We start from the raw sequence: 18,135 nt of genomic DNA on the forward strand, positions 1-18,135 counted from the left end.
CGAGCATTTAAATGCAGTTGTGAAGAGCAACTTTTTCCAACTTAGATTGGTGGCAAAAGTTCAACCATTTCTTTCTAAAAAAGATCTAGAAATTGTAACCCATGCTTTAATTTCCTGTCGGTTAGACTACTGCAACTCCTTGTACGTTGGTCTACCCCAGTCAACACTCTCTCGATTGCAGTTGGTCCAGAATGCAGCCGCCAGATTAATAACAGGAACTAAGAAAAGAGATCATATCTCCCATTCTCGCCTCATTGCACTGGCTTTCTATAAAATTCAGAGTTGATTTTAAAAGCTTTGCACAATTCTGCCCTGGTTTATGTCAGCGAGTGTATTAGGCCATATACAGCTTGTAGACCATTAAGGTCCCATGATCAGTTTCTTTTGTCGATCCCTTGGTCTCGCTGCAAATCAAAAAGGGATCAAGCTTTCTGTGTTGCGGCCCCAACGATCCCATTGAACATCAGGATTTCTCTATCCTTGGATACTTTTAAATCTAACTTAAAGACATATTTTTACTCCCTTGCCTTTGAGTGACTCATACATGTGATTTCTTATCTGTATTTTAGTATTACATATATACACGTATATTTTATTTTCTTACATTTTTAATACAAGTTTGATTTTATTTTCGTAAATATTTTATTTCATTGTAAGGCACTTTGGATCAACTACAGTTGTATAAAATTGTGCTCTATAAATAAAGTTTGCATTGGTTTGCCTGGTTTGTTTAATTTCAAATCAGTTGTGTTGGTGTATTGAGCCAAAAATGCTCGAATTGTGTTGATGTCTCAATATTAAAAACACTGTATTATTAAAAATATATAAAACCTGGTCAAATGAGCTGTCACACAGTAGTGAAGAATGTAAAAAATTAACATGCAGTATGCAGGGAGTATACAGTTCCTTATATTCAAGGAGAGAAACCCAACTGCTATAAAAGTTTTGGAAGAACTCTTCAGAAAGTGTCTAATTTGTTCCAGTTTTATGAAGTGAAAAACATCATTAATCCACATGGAGTGTGTAGGTGAAGATCTGCTTTGTATCGTGAACTGACAAAGGCTTAAACTTGCATCTGTTTCAGGTCTATGCTTCCAGATGTGGTTGACGACTTCAAACTCCAGAATCCTACATCTCAAGGCCATGAGGCTATTTTCTACTCCTTCTATGTTTTCTTCACCAAGTTTGCCTCTGGAGTGTCCCTCGGCGTATCAACACTAGCATTAAGGTAACCTTCCTCTTTGTGCATTTAAAACCCCTTTCATGAGTCTGATGTTGTCAGCACATGTTATGCGATACACATTCTGGCCTTTCATATTTCCATCTGTTCTGTTTTCCCTCGGCTCAGCTTTGCAGGTTATGAGACAGGTGTTTGCGTTCAGTCTGACTCTGTGAATCTGACACTGAAGTTGTTGGTTTCGGCTGCTCCTGTGTCACTGATTGCTCTGGGCCTGCTCATCTTTATGACGTATCCCATCGATGAAGAGCGCCGGGAGTACAACAACAAACAATTACAGCTGCTCTTGCGGTAGGAAATACACTAGGGTGCCATTTACACTAGTGCATTATTGTTTTAATACACATAGAATTGAAGTCAAATTAATAGCCCTCCTGAATTATTAGCTTTATATATGTTTTTATTTCTTTATAACGGAGATTTTTTTAAACATTTCTTAACATAATAGTTTTAATAACTCATTTCTAATAACTGATTTCTTTTATATTTGCATGATGACAGTACATAATATTTTACTCGATCTATTTCAATACACTAATATTCATCATAAAGTGCAATTTAAAGGCTTAACTAGGTTAATTTGGCAAGTTAGGCAAGCTAGGGTAATTAGCATTAACATTAGGTAAGGTAACTGGCATTACCATAACCTCACCATTTTGTTGGAGTGCAGTAAGTGCATATTCTGTGCTTCTGATTGACTGTATTTAATATTCTGTCATGTTTTGTCTGGTGCAAACAGCCCAATTGCTTATCACTGCAAATCCTGTCACAGCAGGTTGTTAGGACATAGGTTTACAATGTAACCTGCTCACATAATGTTTACTCTTGTAATATTTATATTATTTACTTATTAATAACCACCTCATGTGCAGCTCCAAATCTGCGTCTCATATCAGAAGCTGTAACTGTCCACCGGAGGTCACATTTCAATCACGGATGCACACTTTGGCTGTATTTACACTGCAGATTTTGATGATCAAGTCTGATTTTGTGACTGTATCTGATTTTTTTGGATGACCGGCTTGCATCCTCTTTTAAAAGTGATTCGTATCTGATTGTCTGCATTTACACAGCACATGGCAAAGGCGCTATGATCAAGAATAAAAGAGCAGGCGCTGACTGACTGCTGATAATAAAAGAGCGCACTTTTCTCCATTCCTGTATTTAATCTGTTTGCAGGGTTTCATTTTTTAAAATTCTTTTTGACAAGCTGGTTTAGTATAGTTTCAGACAAAGTTTTCATTTGGCCATCTTCTTTTAATCTAAGCCTTGTTAAACCAGTGGGCTTAATGTAATGTCCATGGCATGATTTATGATTGTGAGAATGTAATAGTTTTATATCAGTTTATATTGGTTTCGTGGCGGATATTGCGCTCACTCGCGCACTCTCTCTTGCTCTCTCATTAACATGCTTAAATACATGTGCTACAATATAAAAGCTGTTTTAGTCCTTGTGTATGAGATTGAAGGTTTGGGACTCTGCTTAAGTCTGTTCTGAAATGAAAGCGTAAGACTTGACGTCATTCTCTATGGTTTTTAATGGTTCGCGACTTGCATTGACAGGTGAAAATCTGATTTACCTGCTTACACTGCTGACACAAGGACACAGATCTGATTCATATTGGATAGATTTCCACATATGATCAAGGCCTAAGTCTGATTTGAGTAAATCTAAATCAATGCGTTTTTTTTTTTTCCATTCTCTTCTGTTCTTTCTCTCTGCTTACACGTACACAGGCCATATCCAATCTGTGCCACATGACAAAAAAAATGGAATTGAGTCACTTGAACAGTGCAGTGTACATGCAGCCTTTGAGAACCCTGTCTGAATGAATAAAATACACGGTTTTCAAGACAACCCGGGTGCTGAATTATAATCGGCTAAACTGGCATTGGGTGGGTTAAAGCAACCAAAACAAAGAGAGACGTTCCAGCACGTAACACCCATTTTCAAAGCAGAATATCTGACTTCAGCGTTGTTTTTCAGATAAATAAGAATGTCCACTTGGCATGTTTCCTAAATATCTGCAAACATATCATGGTATTTTTATGCTTTAGAAAAGTCAAAAACTTACATACAGCACCTTTAACTGTATGTTTTGTTAAGGTGACATCTATATTCAAAACTACAGCATCTTCAAATCGTGAAAACGGAGCCTTTTAAAAATGCTGAAGACCCTGTTTTAGTTAGGAAATGCAGGTATTCGGTTTCAGTTTAAACGGACAAACACAAATTTTTGAAAATGGAAACATTACTATCCACAATCACTTTCTGACTGGGCGTCTGGAATTTTGCATATCCTTCCTTGATTCGTCAATCTCCTATCATATGATCATTATGCGACTGGTAGATGGCAATTATGCATGCCAGAAAAATATGCACAGTGAGCATGAATGGTCACGTTTCATACTTTGATGCTGCAAAGTATATGTTTTATGCCGCGGATGCCCTTCCAGCTGCAACCCATCACTGGGAAACACCCAAACACTTCCATTCACACACATGCACTACAGACAATTTAGCTTACCCAATTCACCCATAGCGCATGTCTTTTGATTGTGGGGGAAACCGGAGCACCTGGAGGAAACCCAAACAAACACTGAGAGAACATGCAAACTCCACACCGTAACGCCATCTGACTGGTAGTTCTATACTTTTTGTTTAATTGTAAAATGTATGATTTATTTAATGCAACAGTAAAACAGCTGTTCACTTTCAGACATTTTAATGATGCTTTCTTTTCCCTGAACACATTTATTTAGGAAAAATATTGTTTTGTAAAATTCTATCACATTTGTTTTGACATCGCACTGCATTTAGCTACACTAAATTCTATTTTACAGTATTGTGTTAGGTTTAATTAACTGTTAGGTTAAAAAAGCATCCTTAGTCATGGAAAATAAGAGTTGTTTCTCATCTTGCAGGAATGAAGAAGAGGAGGATGAGATGGAGGTCTTGAAGCCTGATATCACAGCATGAAAAACCAGCTTGACTGTTGTTATTCTGGCCAACAGAGGGCGCCCAAATACGTCTCAACCACTGCCATGAGGAACTCTACCAGCTCAGCTTTCCTCACACGGTCTGGTAACCAGACCAATGAAGGATGGATTTGACCCTTATATATCTGCACTACTGTTACGACAGCTGGATTTTATAAGATCATTACAACTCCAGGCATTGAGTGCTGCTTTCACTGAGTTACAGCTCTCCTTGATCAAAACAAGAAACAATGGGAGGTTCAGTTATACAGTTAACTACAACATCTGATTTGTTTTGTTTGTGTTTGTTTGAGATTATGAATGTGAGGGAAATGTTGAGTTGCAGTCATCTGAGGGCATTTTATCCTCAATGTTGTGAATGTTTTTGCACTGGGGTGAAATACTTATAATGGAACAAAAAAAATCACTTTAAAGACGAGCTGAAGGCCTTTAGCCTGAGGAAGATGACACTTTATTGTCTGTCAGTTTTTTTATTGTTCTGTATTTATTTATAGCATTATATTGACTGAGATTTTTCTAAAACCTGATCAAATGAGATTCTAGTAATTAACACCAGTAGGTTTAACAGTCACAGCTTATAGGAGCATTGGTTTACTAAATCTATGCAGCTGTGCCAAAGACTCAGTAACAATTGGAAGAGTTATAACGTTCAGTGGTGCAGTATTTTTGTTTCCAACAGGAAGTATCCATGTCTGTGTGTTTTTTTTGTGTGAGAGAAAGTGGTGACTAATAGCGTGATTGTGCACATAAAGAAGCAGTTCTGTTATATGTGAAGTCTGTGTCTTTATGAGTAAATGCCATGGCCGTTTCTCTGATAAATGTGAATTTAAAGATGGTACTGTAAGGTCTCCTTGTGTGCTCTGAAGGAATTTTGACTGTTAAGTTTTATAAACAGTTGCCTGACATGCTGTCATCAACCTGAAGTTTACATCTAATTGCTGAGATAAAATGTAAGAAATGTATATAAATAGAGATCTGGAAGCTGCCTTTTGCCTCAGCAGATGGACGTGGATGCTGGGTTTACTGAGAGAATGTTTCGTCAAAAATCATAAACACCACCAAAATACTTCACAGCTACAAAATGTACAATGTGTGTATATGACCTTTATAGACATGCTGACCTTGTTGTGTATTTATATTGTGCTTATTAAATATATATATATATATATATGTATGTATGTTTATTGTAAATACTGACAGAACTTTAAAAAAAAAAAACTTCTTTATGTAATTGGACTGTGTTCTGTTTTAATTTCATGCACAAACACAAAGCGTGAAGAATCACTGGTTCATTGACTGGTGCCTTTCATGTGCACCTTTTGATTTGATTTTATTTAAACATAATTATAATAAACCGTGTAAGTCCAGTAAGCCGTGCATCTTTAACCAACAAAATAATTTCCTCATTTATCAAAAGAGACTGCATTATATTTCAAGGTAGTCACACTAAATATTCATGTTAAAGCTGCTGGGATGTACTTTACGTGGTGGATGAACAATATGATTAAGTAACATAATCATCAATATACCTAATATAGTTTCACAATTTCGTTACAGAAATTAACATAAATACATAATATGACAAACATTCACTAGTAAACACATAAACAGTAATAATCTGAAAATGTTTAAATGCTGTCCTCTTTAAAATGTAAATGTTCAATAATTATAGAAATGTTATAAAGCTTTGGTGTATGTGACGCAGTAGTTTATTCGTAACTGTAAGGAGTAGTTTTAGGGTTGGGGTAGGTGACTGCCAATCTACAGAGGGGTCCTGCCGAGTTTAGCATTAATTGGTTCGGTTCGGTGTCCAACCTTGTCAGATTGTCCTACCTCCCATTCAAAAAGTAGATAACACATTTTGACAACGCAATGTGCTACCCATCAGATTTAGCTACCAAGTGTAAATTTTAATGTGGAGCAGTCTGATATGAAGCTACTCCTTACCTCAGAACCATTCAAATACAGTGTTGCTAGCATAATCTGATGGGTAGGGTAAAATATCAGTTAGTAGTTGGTTTGGATGTGTGTGGGGGTTCTGCATATTTTCTTTTAGCTTTGTAGCGCCATCTGCTGTCCAGCGGAAATTACAAATAATCACCTGTTCATCAACCGAACCTCTTTCAAAAGACTTTCTAGTTGTGAAGCTTTCACCTGTAGCATAAACTATACATAAAATATACGTAAAGCTTAAAAAAGTTGTAAAGCACAAGAAAAATAATTTACAGATACACAGGTCATTGATATGAACCGCATTACTCGCGCACTTCTAGGTTCGATTCTTGTCATTTTCTCCAGCCCAACACTGAACAGCGGCTCATCTGGGTTAGATGAGAGAGTCGGTCGCCCACAAACTCGACCTGTCTCCGGGAAACTTCTAGTGCGGGATTCGTTCACAAACAGGAGGCAGGTGCCTGTCCTGCGGATCCGTGGCAGACAACCTGCTGTGGTCCTACCTGGAGAGGATTACCTGCCCAAATTCAACCTGCTTTCAGACGTATCTGTGTCTTGCTCGAGCACCGGTTTTGAGTTAAGGGTTAAGAAACGTTTCTACGGTTTCTCGGCCGTGTCGGAGGAGCTGACTCTCGGAGAAACCTGTAGAAGTAACGGCGTGCTCGAGCCGAACAGCGAGCTGCTCTTCACCTACGCGCTCACCGACTGCCAAGGAGAAAAACAGGTGACCGTCATTTGGAAAGAATTTAATAATGTTTTTTTGTTTTATTTTTTTCAGCTCTAAATCAATCGTAATTATGTTAATCTCCATTTGTCAGGTATTTCCCGATTATGTGGTTTATAAGTATGTGCTTCGTTATTTGCCCCGGGCCCGACCAGACCGAAACACTCGTCATCGTCTGAGTGTCAAAGTGGGGGTGGAATGCCGATACACCAGGTAAACAAACCATGAAACAAACACGTTTTAATTGTAGGTTTTGGATTTTAGAGTTGTTATCTAAAAATACCTTGGCTTAACGTACGAAACATGAAATGTTTAGTTAGTTCTGCCAACAACCACAAAATTAACATACACGTGAAAGGTAACATTCACGTTGAATAAAGTTGCATGAATGATAAAGCGAACATTTGTTTTGACTGAGGTTACATATTAATAATAACTATGCTAAGGTTAATAAAGAGAGAAGGGTAATAAATAAAAATGTATTTCTTAGGTCTTCTGATCATAAAACATTGTGTTGTCTAAAAACTAATACATGTAACGTTAGCCTACTGTGTTTAAAATACATTAAACATGGCACCGTAGCCCTATTTGTGAATTGTATCCAAAAATGCTCTAAATGATAGTTTTATGTCATTCAATGATCGTGTTATGTGTTAAACTACCGATTACATTTTTTTTAGATGTGAATAAAAATATTGCCATGTAGATCTTTTTTTGGCATACAGGTGGCATCTTTTCAGATTGCCTACATTCATTTTAGACAGCTCAATATCAAGAGAAAGAAGTATTTGATCGAATTAACCTGATTGCATTTACAACAAATAAATAATTTGTTATTGTGACCAGTTGCCTTTTTCTGAATGAATTCTCTATTTTTAAAATTTATTTTAAAGATGTTATTGACAAATATAATAATTCTAATAAAGATTTTTTTTAACTCAAACCCAAGTCTATTATAGGAAACCCAGAGAAACAGAATTTTTAACGGCCTTTTTTGTTGTTTTGTTTTATGGCTGTAATTGTTTTTCTTCGTTTGCTTGTTCAATTCTTCAGTTCAGTTCAGAGGACAAACGCTGTACAAACACTATCTGTGTGTTGCTCTTTAGAGATGTTTTGAAGCCAACATGGCAGACACCATTGCGGAAAATCATCAGGGGGAGATCTGGTGACGACTTCTCCATTCAGCTGATGGATGGTAAGACATGTGGACAGATCACACGGCAAGAGTGCGCACAGTTATTTTATTCAATAACAAAAGCAATACAATGTAAGAGGGAACACATCAACAGACTTGTATAATATTTTTTACTAGTCTGCATGACTCTATATACAGTCTTTTTTTTCTCTGAAGAGATTTTTTTTGACAGTTTCTCTATTATAGAACTCAAGTAATAACAGGAAAAAGTTAAAATACATCCAAAAACATCTCAATAAAATCTAATTTAAGTAAGCAAAATGAATAAGCACATTTCTTGCTGTTTTCAACTTTTGATTGTTCCTACTCATCACATGTTTTAAAGTTTGACTGCTTTTCTGCTTTTCATTCTCATCTGATCTCTGGAGTCAACAAGTCATGGTCTCCCACAGGATCACCACTTTTTCCTGATCGTTCTCTTTATCTTTCAGTACACCAGCAGTTTTTAACATTTTAGACCAGCAAGTGTGTCATCAACACAAATGCCATGTTTAAAGTCACTTAAATCACCTTTCTTATCCATTCTGCTGCTCAGTTTGAACATGTCTACTGTAGGGATAGTTTACAGATTGACCCAAAGAATGACCAGTCTGGTAGATGAAGAAGAGCCGGAGTCAGAGATTTAAATAAATAAATCAAGTTTACTGAAGATAGTTTGCAGTTACATCAGCAGAAGCCAGCTTCAACACTCGCAATGAGTTCCGAGGCCGCTCTACCCACAATCACCAATCAATAACAATTATACTCTCACATAACGTCATTAACTGCGTCATACATATAGGTGTTCTAACCTGATTGGTTAAAACACAGATAGACTAGGAAAATTTCCACATGGGGTTTGTGCGTACAGTTCTAAACAATATCTTAAGCATAAATGTCAGACATCCCTTACACTGATTAGAGCTGACTCCAGACCTGTGAAACGGATCAACAATCAAATAGAACACACACACTTAAAGTATAATCTGTTTCTTATCCAAGGCTGTGTGTACTCTCAGCCGTCTTTATCAAAACTGGTTAAAAACCGGTAGAATCTACATTCAGGCAGTTATATTCATACTACACCAAGTCTATCTTGAATAAAAAGTAGAATCACTTTAAAAGAATTAACCATAAAAATAGAAAAATCACTTTAGACATTTTAGACAGTATTAACTTGTCGAAATAACAATAGAAACAGTTGCTTCCTGTCCTCAGTCCTCAGTTCCACTCAAGGTCTCTGTGACCTCTGACCTAGTTTGGTGGCTTCTGAAAATAGTTATAAAGAGACAGGCAAATCCACTGAACATTCTTGTATTAAGCAATGTGTTAACTTATTCATTAATTCAAATCAATTCACAGTTAAATACTGAGAAACAGGATGATGAAAAGGAAAAACGCTGGTCCATGATGAGATGGACTGGAAAGCAGAAATCCGAATCTTTCACTACAATCCTAAATGCATTGAGCTGCTGCCATGGGATTGGCTGATTTGATGTATTTGAATCCCATAGATTTGTATACACAATTGAAGGTGTGCTCAACTATATTCATATTTTGTAGGGAAAATTCTTAGCTCTCCTGAAAATTTCTTCCAATATTTCCCAACTGGCTTTTAATTGAGAGAAGAGTTTTTTTTTCCCACCACACTTATTGTTAAGTTGATGCTATATGTTATAAATATGATGCTACATAACATTTTATTTTGCTAGATACTAGTATTCAGCGTAAAGTGCAAATTAAAGGCTTGACTAATTAGGTTACCTACAAGTTAGGTTAATTAGGCAAGTCATTAGACAACAGCGATTTGTTCTGTAACCAGTTAAAACATATTATAATTACTCACAGTAAGTGGATTAATAATATTGATCTTTACATTTTTTTAAAGAAAATGTTGTGAGATTTAACTGAAGTCTTTTATAGCCAAACTTAAAGAAATGAGACTTTCTCCAAAAGAAAAAAATGATTAGGAAGTAATGTGAAAATGTCCTTGCTATGTTAAGCATTACTTCAGAAATATTTGATTGAATTACAATTTCACAGGAGGGGATACTTTTGCCTTTTGCAAGTCTTGTCGTTGATCCCAGTTGTTAGAGCAACAAATAACAACTTGACTTCTAGTCGATCATTTGGAAAAGTTCGGATTAATGCATTTTTTAACTGCACCCCAATCATCACAAGTGCTGTAGAAGATCAACTGGAACCCGCATGGACCCAAGATTGTCACAGAAATCAGTCAAGTTTGATGGGGGATTACATTCAGTATAGGGATGTGTGAGAGATCTGCACATTAACAGCCTGAGGTATCAAGACATTTGTGCTGCCCATTACATACAAACCATAGGAGAGGGCAAATTCATCAGCAGGATCATGCTCCTTCTCATACTTCTGCCTCCACATTAAAATTTCCTGAAAGCAAAGAAGGTGAAGGTGCTCCAAGATTGTTCGGTCCAGGCACCAGATAGGAACATTATTAAGCATGTCTGGGGTAAGATGAAGGAGGCATTGAAGATGATCCAAAGAATCTTGATGAACTCTGGGAGTCCTGCAAAAACTCAAATCAAGTTGTTATTTGTTCCTAAAACTTGGATAGGCGACAAGACTTTTGTCAGGTGTACAGTTTAAGTCAGAATTATTAGCCCCCCTATATATTTTTTGTCCCCAATTTCTGTTTAATGGAAACATTTACTTAATACATATCTAAACATAATAGTTTTTCTAAAAACTCATTTTTTTAATCTGTGCCATGATGACAGTACATCATATTTCACTAGATATTCTTAAGCTAGTATTCAGCTCAAAGTGACATTTAACGGCTTAACTAGGGTATTAGTGTTAACTAGTGTGCTAGATGCATGCCTTTTAATACCCTAATTAAATAAAGAAATCAGAATTCTCTCTTGACTATATTTCTTAGCTAGAGTTTTGTTTAGGGCTATCTTTTGTAATGTTGTGCAAGGAATAAGATTCATACCTTACCACACAAGGTGTCTTGATGGGTTCTGCAAATGAAGCCAATGTGCACTCTAGTGAAGAAAATTAATAAAATACACTTTTATTAATAAACTAAATCCAGTGAAGAAAAAATACATCACAACAACTACAAGAACAAAACAAGTCTTTTACTTTATTCTTCGCTGAGAATTGTGGACTGTTACTGTTAACAAAACGATTACCTGGAATGTATCCTCTTTTGGCGCCAACAGATGGCTGACCCACTTCAGTACACCATTTCGGAACTCTGTCGGAGGTGCCTCTCTTGTCTCTTATGCTTAAATAAACAGGGGGGCTAATAATTTTCACTTTAACTGTATATATTGCACTCAAATGAATACTTCACCCCAAAATGAAAAAAATATTTCCTATTTACTCTCTCTGTATATGGTTACAAACACTAATGAAAGTATTTTGTAGACAGCTGAAAACCTGTAACCATCTTAGTCCATATAGAAAAAAAACAAATACTATGGAAGTTAAAGGTTTGGAACAAGTAAAGAGTGAGTAACTGATGAGGGAATGTTAAGTTTAAGGTGAACTATCCCTTAATGGTATTGCAACAAATGACATCAAGCATTACAAGTCAGGGATGGAATGCAGGATGATGATGTAATGCACTGTAAGTGCAAAACTGATTCACATTTATTGATTTGCTTAGCTGTATATGGTGATATTTAGATTATGGGCTATAAAAAAAACATTAAACAACTACTGTAAATACAGTATTGACCATAGATACAGTTTGACCTGTATCTCCATATTGTGTGTTTGTGTATTGTAGACTCCTGGTCATCTCCAGTCAGGTCTGCTGTGTTCATGTTGGGCCAGAAGGTGAATGTTCAACTCTCCACCCGACATCATTACACAGGCGTCAAACTGTTTATCAACAACTGTTATGCGGCCACAGTCAACACTATGAGTCAGACAAACAAATACAACATCATAGACAACTACGGGTGAGTGCAGCAAAACGCTATCTTCAGTGGGCAATTTATCACACACCCAGTCTTACACACACACACACACACACGCATCCAGGTGTTTGCGTGAAAGCCGGATAAGTCCAGGTGCAGCAAGATACCACTTTTCCAGGGAAGACAATGTCGTTCTGTTCTCCTTTGGTGCTTTTCAGTTCATTGAGTCACCAGATGCTCAGGTGTGTCTATACATTTCTTTGACTTTTTAAAAATTTTACTTTGAAGACCATACAATAGTTTATTGTGCACTCTTTTTCATAACATATCTTTTGTTAGGTCTCGCTGCATTGTGAGCTGTCTGTTTCCGCCGGAGGTCCTAATTCAATGCTGAAGTCCTGTTTTTACAGCCATGAGAACGCAAGGTTAACAAAATTCCTGTGCACCAGTATTGTAGAGATCACGAATGGCTCTTTTCTGTGTGATGAGATTGCTCTTTTACACCTACCATTAAAAGTCTAAGCTTATATACTATAAGTCTTGTTTTCCATTATAAATGTTCACCTCAGATGTTCTTCTCTTACCATATTTTTCTTTTCTGCCACTCTCGATTTCTAGATGGATCTCTTTGTTTGGTCCAGATTCTGTCTGTGATTGCTGCGAGTCAGTCTGTAATCAGACCAAAACCAAACGAATAACATATGAAGGTAAGCCAATATAACCTGTAGTCACATCTGTGAAACTTGACTGAAAGCCCATGTTACTTTGAGGCATCGGCTTCAAGTGTCAAAATAAGGAAATAAAATGCACAGAAGAAACTTCCCACAGTATTTATTGTGCTTTTGTTTTTTAAGTCCATTTAGTTTTAGTTTTTATTTCTGTTTAAGTTATTTTGTTGTATGATGATTATTATATTTTCAAATATTCTATGGAGCTTTTGTTTTTTGTTTTATTTACTTGTCATTTATATTTTGTTTAGATTTTTTTTGCATTATGATTTCAATTTTTGTAATTTTATTTACTGTTTATATATTTTTAATGCTTAATATTTTACTTAATATTTTACATTTAATTTAACTGTCCGTTTCTTTCACTTAATATAGTATGAATTACTATATTAACAGCAACCTAGTTTTTCCACGTGGTCTTTCATCCAGGGCCAGACTAGGCTCAGCCTTGCTTAGCTTCAGTGAGTAACCAGTCTTGGGCTGCAGGATGATATGGCTGTGGCTAATATCACTCTGCTATTATAATAATAATAGTACTACTACTAATAATATTAATGAATATTTAATGTATAGACATTTAATAAAATGTAGTAGTAGCAGTAGTAGTAGTAGTAGTAGTAGTAATAATAATAATAATAATAATAATATCTTTTACAAATCCTAATTTTTAAGTTTTAATTAATGCTGATTTGGACTGACAATGTGGTTAGTGCACAAACATTGAAATTGCAATATCTTTTATAATAGCATCTATTTTTGTGTTTATAATTGTCTGACATGTTTTGTTTCCTTGAATTATGCTATTTTGATTAAAAAAAAGATAAAAAAAAAATCAGCACTTACTTTATGTGTTTGTTGGCACAAGGCTGTAGTTTTAAATGTGGATTGTTTTGAAGGATGCTGTTTGTTTTTGAGGTTTTGGGTTAGATTGATAAAGTGCACTGGAAATGACAACTCAGTATGACCTGCACAAAAATGACCATTCTCCTCTGATTTCTGGCATCAGCAAGGCATTTGTGCCCACAGAACCGCCGCTCACTGGATATTTTCTCTTTTTCTGACCATTCTCTGAAAACCCTAGAGATGGTTGTGTGTGAAAATCCCAGGAGATCAGCAGTTTCTGAAATACTCAGACCAGCCCGTCTGCCACCAATAACCATGCCAAGTTCAAAGTCACTTAAATCACTTTTCTTCCCCATTCTGATGCTCGGTTTGAACTGCAGCAGATCGTCTCGACCATGTCTACATGCTTAAATGCATTGAGCTGCTGCCATGGGATTGGCTGATTAGAAATTTGCATTAATGAGCAGTTAGAATAGTGTACCAATTAAAGTGGCCAGTGAGTGTATTTCATAGTGAAAATAATTTTATCGTGTTTTATTGTTTTTATATCATAATAAAATTAGAGAACAGCAGTGTCATGTAGCTTTATAAAAGTCCTGCTGTATAATACGTCCCACTCACCATGAGCCTTCCTGTTTTTTAACTTTCACTGAATTCTTTACACACTTTGGGTTCAGTCTTTCCTCAGTTTGACAATGAACAACATTTGCCCTCTGACTCAAACAAATTGAACTTGCTTATATCGCAGTAACCTGTGAACTAATTTACTAACCACACAGCATGTTCCTCAGTAAAGGTCAGGTGTGAGTCTTTCTGCTGGTGAGAAGTTTAGTGACTGCAGGGCATTCAGTTCAAATTCTCTTTATTATTGAGATATTAAGACACTGCATGTCGAAAAAGACATATTTAATCAGATCTTCTTTGCCCGTTTTAGCACTGATCTGCTGATCAGATCCAGTTGCTGTGATGAACTGACTGACCAGTGAGATTCTCTGTTTTATAATGTAGGGATGGTTTACAGTTTAACCCAAAGAATGACCAGTCTGGTAGATGAAGAAGAGCCGGAGTCAGAGATTTAAATAAATAAATCAAGTTTACTGAAGATAGTTTGCAGTTTCATCAGCAGAAGCCAGCTTCAACACTCGCAATGAGTTCCGAGGCCGCTCTGCCCACAATCACCAATCAATAACAATTATACTCTCACATAACGTCATTAACTGCGTCATACATATAGGTTATATTCTAACCTGATTGGTTAAAACACAGATAGACTAGGAACATTTCCACGTGGGGTTCGTGCGTACAGTTCTAAACATTACCTTAAGCATAAACGTCAGACATCCCTTACACTGATTAGAGCTGACTCCAGACCTGTGAAACGGATCAAAAAACAAATAGAACACACACACATAAAGTATAATCTGTTTCTTATCCAAGGCTGAGTGTACTCTCAGCCGTCTTTATCAAAACTGGTTAAAAACTGGTAGAATCTACATTCAGGCAGTTATATTCTTACTACACCAAGTCTATCTTGAATAAAAAGTAGAATCACTTTAAAAGAATTAACCGTAAAAATAGCAAAATCACTTTAGACATTTTTGACAGTATTAACTCATATAAATAACAATAGAAACAGTTGCTTCCTGTCCTCAGTTCCCCTCAAGGTCTCCGTGACCTCTGACCTAATTTGGTGGCTTCTGAAAATAGTTATAAAGAGACAGGCAAATGCACTGAACATTCTTATATTAAGCAATGTGTTAACTTATTCATTAATTAAAATCAATTCACAGTTAAATCCTGAGAAACAGGATGATGAAAAGGAAAAACGCTGGTCCATGAAGAGACGGATTGGAAAGCAGAAGTCCGAATCCTTCAATACTTTTCTCTGCATTTTGTTTTCACAACTAGCCTTTTTTGGGTAATTAAATGAGTTTGCGACATTGTAAAGATGCAATATTGTAGAACGCAAAGATTTGGAACAACCAACTTCTTTTGATTATATTACTAGAAGAGTCAGTCAGAGGGTTTCAGTCACTTTAGAAAGGTCACCCTCTTGGAAACCTGTAGGCTCCTGGAAAATTGAGTTAACTGGGTAAATATTGCTTTTTAAAATATTTAATGTATGCTTTTATATACAGTAACTCAGAATATACTTGTATATACATATTGTATACTTTGATGTTACTCAAAGATGATCGAAAAAAGTCTTGACCTTTCCTTTGTGTGTGTGTGTGTGTGTGTGTGTGTGTGTGTGTGTGTGTGTGTGTGTGTGTGTGTGTGTGTGTGTGTGTGTGTGTGTGTGTTTGTTTGTTTGTGTGCATCAGGATCCGTAAGTAGTGATGAAGTGCTCTTCTCTGACCCTGTAACGCCTCCATCATCTTTGAACTCTACTCTGATAACTCCTAGAAATGAAGATGTGATCTGGTTTAAAGCCAGTCTGGCCAAAGAGCCCCAGACGTCCCACACACATGAAGATTTTGTTGCCACTGTTACACTCATATCCTCAGAGGAGGACAATGAAGAGCCTCAACACAAGTCTCAAGATAAAGTGACGCTTGTGGAGGAGGATGAGGAGAAACATGGGGATGTGGAAATTTTGATGTCAATCAGTGAGAGCTTTGAGGGATCGAAAAAAACAGATTTAGACCTCACTGAGGAGTTTGAGGGCTCATCTCTGGGATGGCCTGAAGAAAGAAACATGCAGGATGTGATTCAGCATCCGAGTTTTTGGCCCAAAAAAGCTCAGATGGATGAAAAAGCCTTTCAGGAGCACAGAGGTCTCATAAAGATGCCCAGTATGGTCACTGAAATTATGGGGGAAAGTTTGCAAATAGATGAGTCAGCATTGGGTGATGAGGTATTGCCGGCTTATTCCTCAAAAGAAAAGAACGAGGAAGATGAAAAAATGAAGGAAGGATTTGGTTTCCTATTAGCGGCTGTATCTGATGAGCTGGTGGAGCAGGGTGTTGTGAAGAAACTAGACTTTACACATGATTATTATTTTTCAGATGGAGTTTGAATGAAAACATTTCATTTTTTTGTTGAATCAAAGAACCAGGCTATGTTGAACAACATTATATTTGTGTTTTTTATATATATAATTTTTTTTTTTTTTTTGTGAAAAATTAAATGAAATAATCTGTTTATTGTGGTCGTGACTTAACATTCATCTTATGTGACATTATCCTGAGTTTTAGCAAGTTTGGTCATGCTATCTGTACAGTGGCCTTGTATGCATAGCTGTGCTCACAAGCCTCGTCATGTCATGCCACTCCTTTGATTTCCATTGTCACCAAAGCAGTTGCAAGTATGAAATACCCATTATGTTTTACACCCATGACGACATTGTGTGAGTGAAAGAGAGAGAGAGAGAGAGAGTGAGAGTGAGAGTGAGAGTGTGATTAATCTCTATAAGGTTGAAATGGTTACAAATGTAAATGCAAGTATTGTCTACTGACGTTCTTCCTGGAACACTTGCATAGTATTTTTAGTTTGATTGAGCAGATAAAAAGCAAAGAAGGGGGAATCCGTGAAGTAATATTAAGCACAGTGATGCGATATTATACATAATATATATTTTATTCCTGCATCACAGTGGGTTTATGTGTAAACATGTCACTTGATAAAGAGGGAAAGGCAAACAATTGAAATATTAAACAACACACAGTAGTCCCACAGTCAACCTTAAATACTAACACACTGTAATTCACAGTATTAAAAAAGACAACATGATGTTATAAATTACATGAATTCAAATTAAATAATTTTATTTAAAAATTTAGATCGATCCTGCCAGCAGGTGCACACACAAGAAAACCTGTTCAGTGCATAAATTCAACTGTTAAAATAACACTAGTGAAAATGATTTCAAACATAAAATTTGTAAAGACAGACATTGACAGAGCATCATAACATAATACAATTTACAAATTTTGTTTCAGTCTTTTAACAGAGCCAAAAATATAATATTAGCACTTACGTGGATTTTGTTTTTATTAGTAAAGTTTTAAAAACTAATTTTAAGAGGATCATGTGCTTATAATTGACCATGGCTGGACTCGCATCATCAAACACAACCAATCAAATAAATATTCCGCCTTAAGGCCTTTAATGGGGTAGAAAATGCACATTTGCTCTCCAGGGTTTGAAGAGAATTAGCAATTTCTCAACTTTTTTACTTTTCGACCCAGTTGTGATATTGCTCAGATGATATATCAAACAGACACGGGTTTTAAGTTCTCCAGCTGGCCTCCAGGTAGGTACACACCAATGACTGTAAAAAATATGGACGACGCAACAGCCCCTTTTCCCATTGAACGCCTTGAGGGCAAAACGCCTGCTTGACGGGCACAAACTGTCGCAAAAGACTGCTGAAATTGGAGCCTTGACATGCGCAGAAGGACTGTCTGATGGAGCCAGAGGAGGAGCCGCGAAAATGAGCGGAGTCGAGCTTCCAACCAAACGCTTCAACCACGCCCCCCGATTTTAATTCAATTTTAATTCAATTCTTTATTCAATTGTTTATTTAATTTTTTTTGCCTCCGTTTTCATTTGGTTTATTCGAT

At 36.4% G+C, this 18,135-nt stretch overlaps 2 protein-coding genes across 6 annotated transcripts in view; both read left to right on the plus strand.

Annotated features, from left to right (window-relative positions):
• The window catches only part of mfsd2aa (MFSD2 lysolipid transporter A, lysophospholipid a), a 62,479-nt gene extending 57,011 nt beyond the window's left edge, over positions 1–5,468 (plus strand). For 3 of the 4 annotated variants that reach the window (XM_073919531.1, XM_005156993.6, XM_073919532.1), the window contains 3 exons: positions 1,085–1,228; positions 1,349–1,528; positions 4,163–5,468. In XM_073919531.1, the coding sequence (XP_073775632.1) occupies positions 1,085–1,228; positions 1,349–1,528; positions 4,163–4,217 (379 nt within the window). In that variant the 3' untranslated portion in view covers positions 4,218–5,468. 4 annotated transcript variants of the gene reach the window in all.
• Positions 5,469–6,316: 848 nt separating this feature from the next.
• On the plus strand, positions 6,317–16,714 carry si:ch211-67f13.7. 2 transcript variants are annotated; one of them, XM_073919794.1, is made up of 8 exons: positions 6,317–6,914; positions 7,009–7,127; positions 8,021–8,109; positions 11,867–12,041; positions 12,124–12,241; positions 12,339–12,424; positions 12,618–12,735; positions 15,584–15,662. In XM_073919794.1, the coding sequence occupies exons 1-7, from the start codon at positions 6,483–6,485 to the stop codon at positions 12,718–12,720; spliced, it is 1,122 nt and encodes a 373-aa protein (XP_073775895.1). In that variant the 5' UTR covers positions 6,317–6,482; the 3' UTR covers positions 12,721–12,735; positions 15,584–15,662. The 2 variants fall into 2 exon arrangements, with proteins under 2 accessions (XP_073775895.1, NP_001417816.1); NM_001430887.1 differs by lacking the exon at positions 15,584–15,662 and adding an exon at positions 15,895–16,714 and having other exon boundaries at positions 6,324–6,914; positions 12,618–12,706.
• Positions 16,715–18,135: the final 1,421 nt, after the last annotated feature.

This window comes from Danio rerio, chromosome 13 (genome assembly GCF_049306965.1).
Source record: "Danio rerio strain Tuebingen ecotype United States chromosome 13, GRCz12tu, whole genome shotgun sequence".
NCBI classification, from domain to species: domain Eukaryota; kingdom Metazoa; phylum Chordata; class Actinopteri; order Cypriniformes; family Danionidae; genus Danio; species Danio rerio.

Coding starts and splice junctions, on each gene's coding strand:
- si:ch211-67f13.7 (NM_001430887.1), top strand. CDS start 6,483: ATGAACCGCATTACTCGCGCACTTCTAGGTTCGATTCTTGTCATTTTC. Junction 8,110..11,866: donor CTCCATTCAGCTGATGGATG/GTAAGACATGTG, acceptor TGTGTATTGTAG/ACTCCTGGTCATCTCCAGTC. Junction 12,425..12,617: donor TACAGCCATGAGAACGCAAG/GTTAACAAAATT, acceptor CTCGATTTCTAG/ATGGATCTCTTTGTTTGGTC.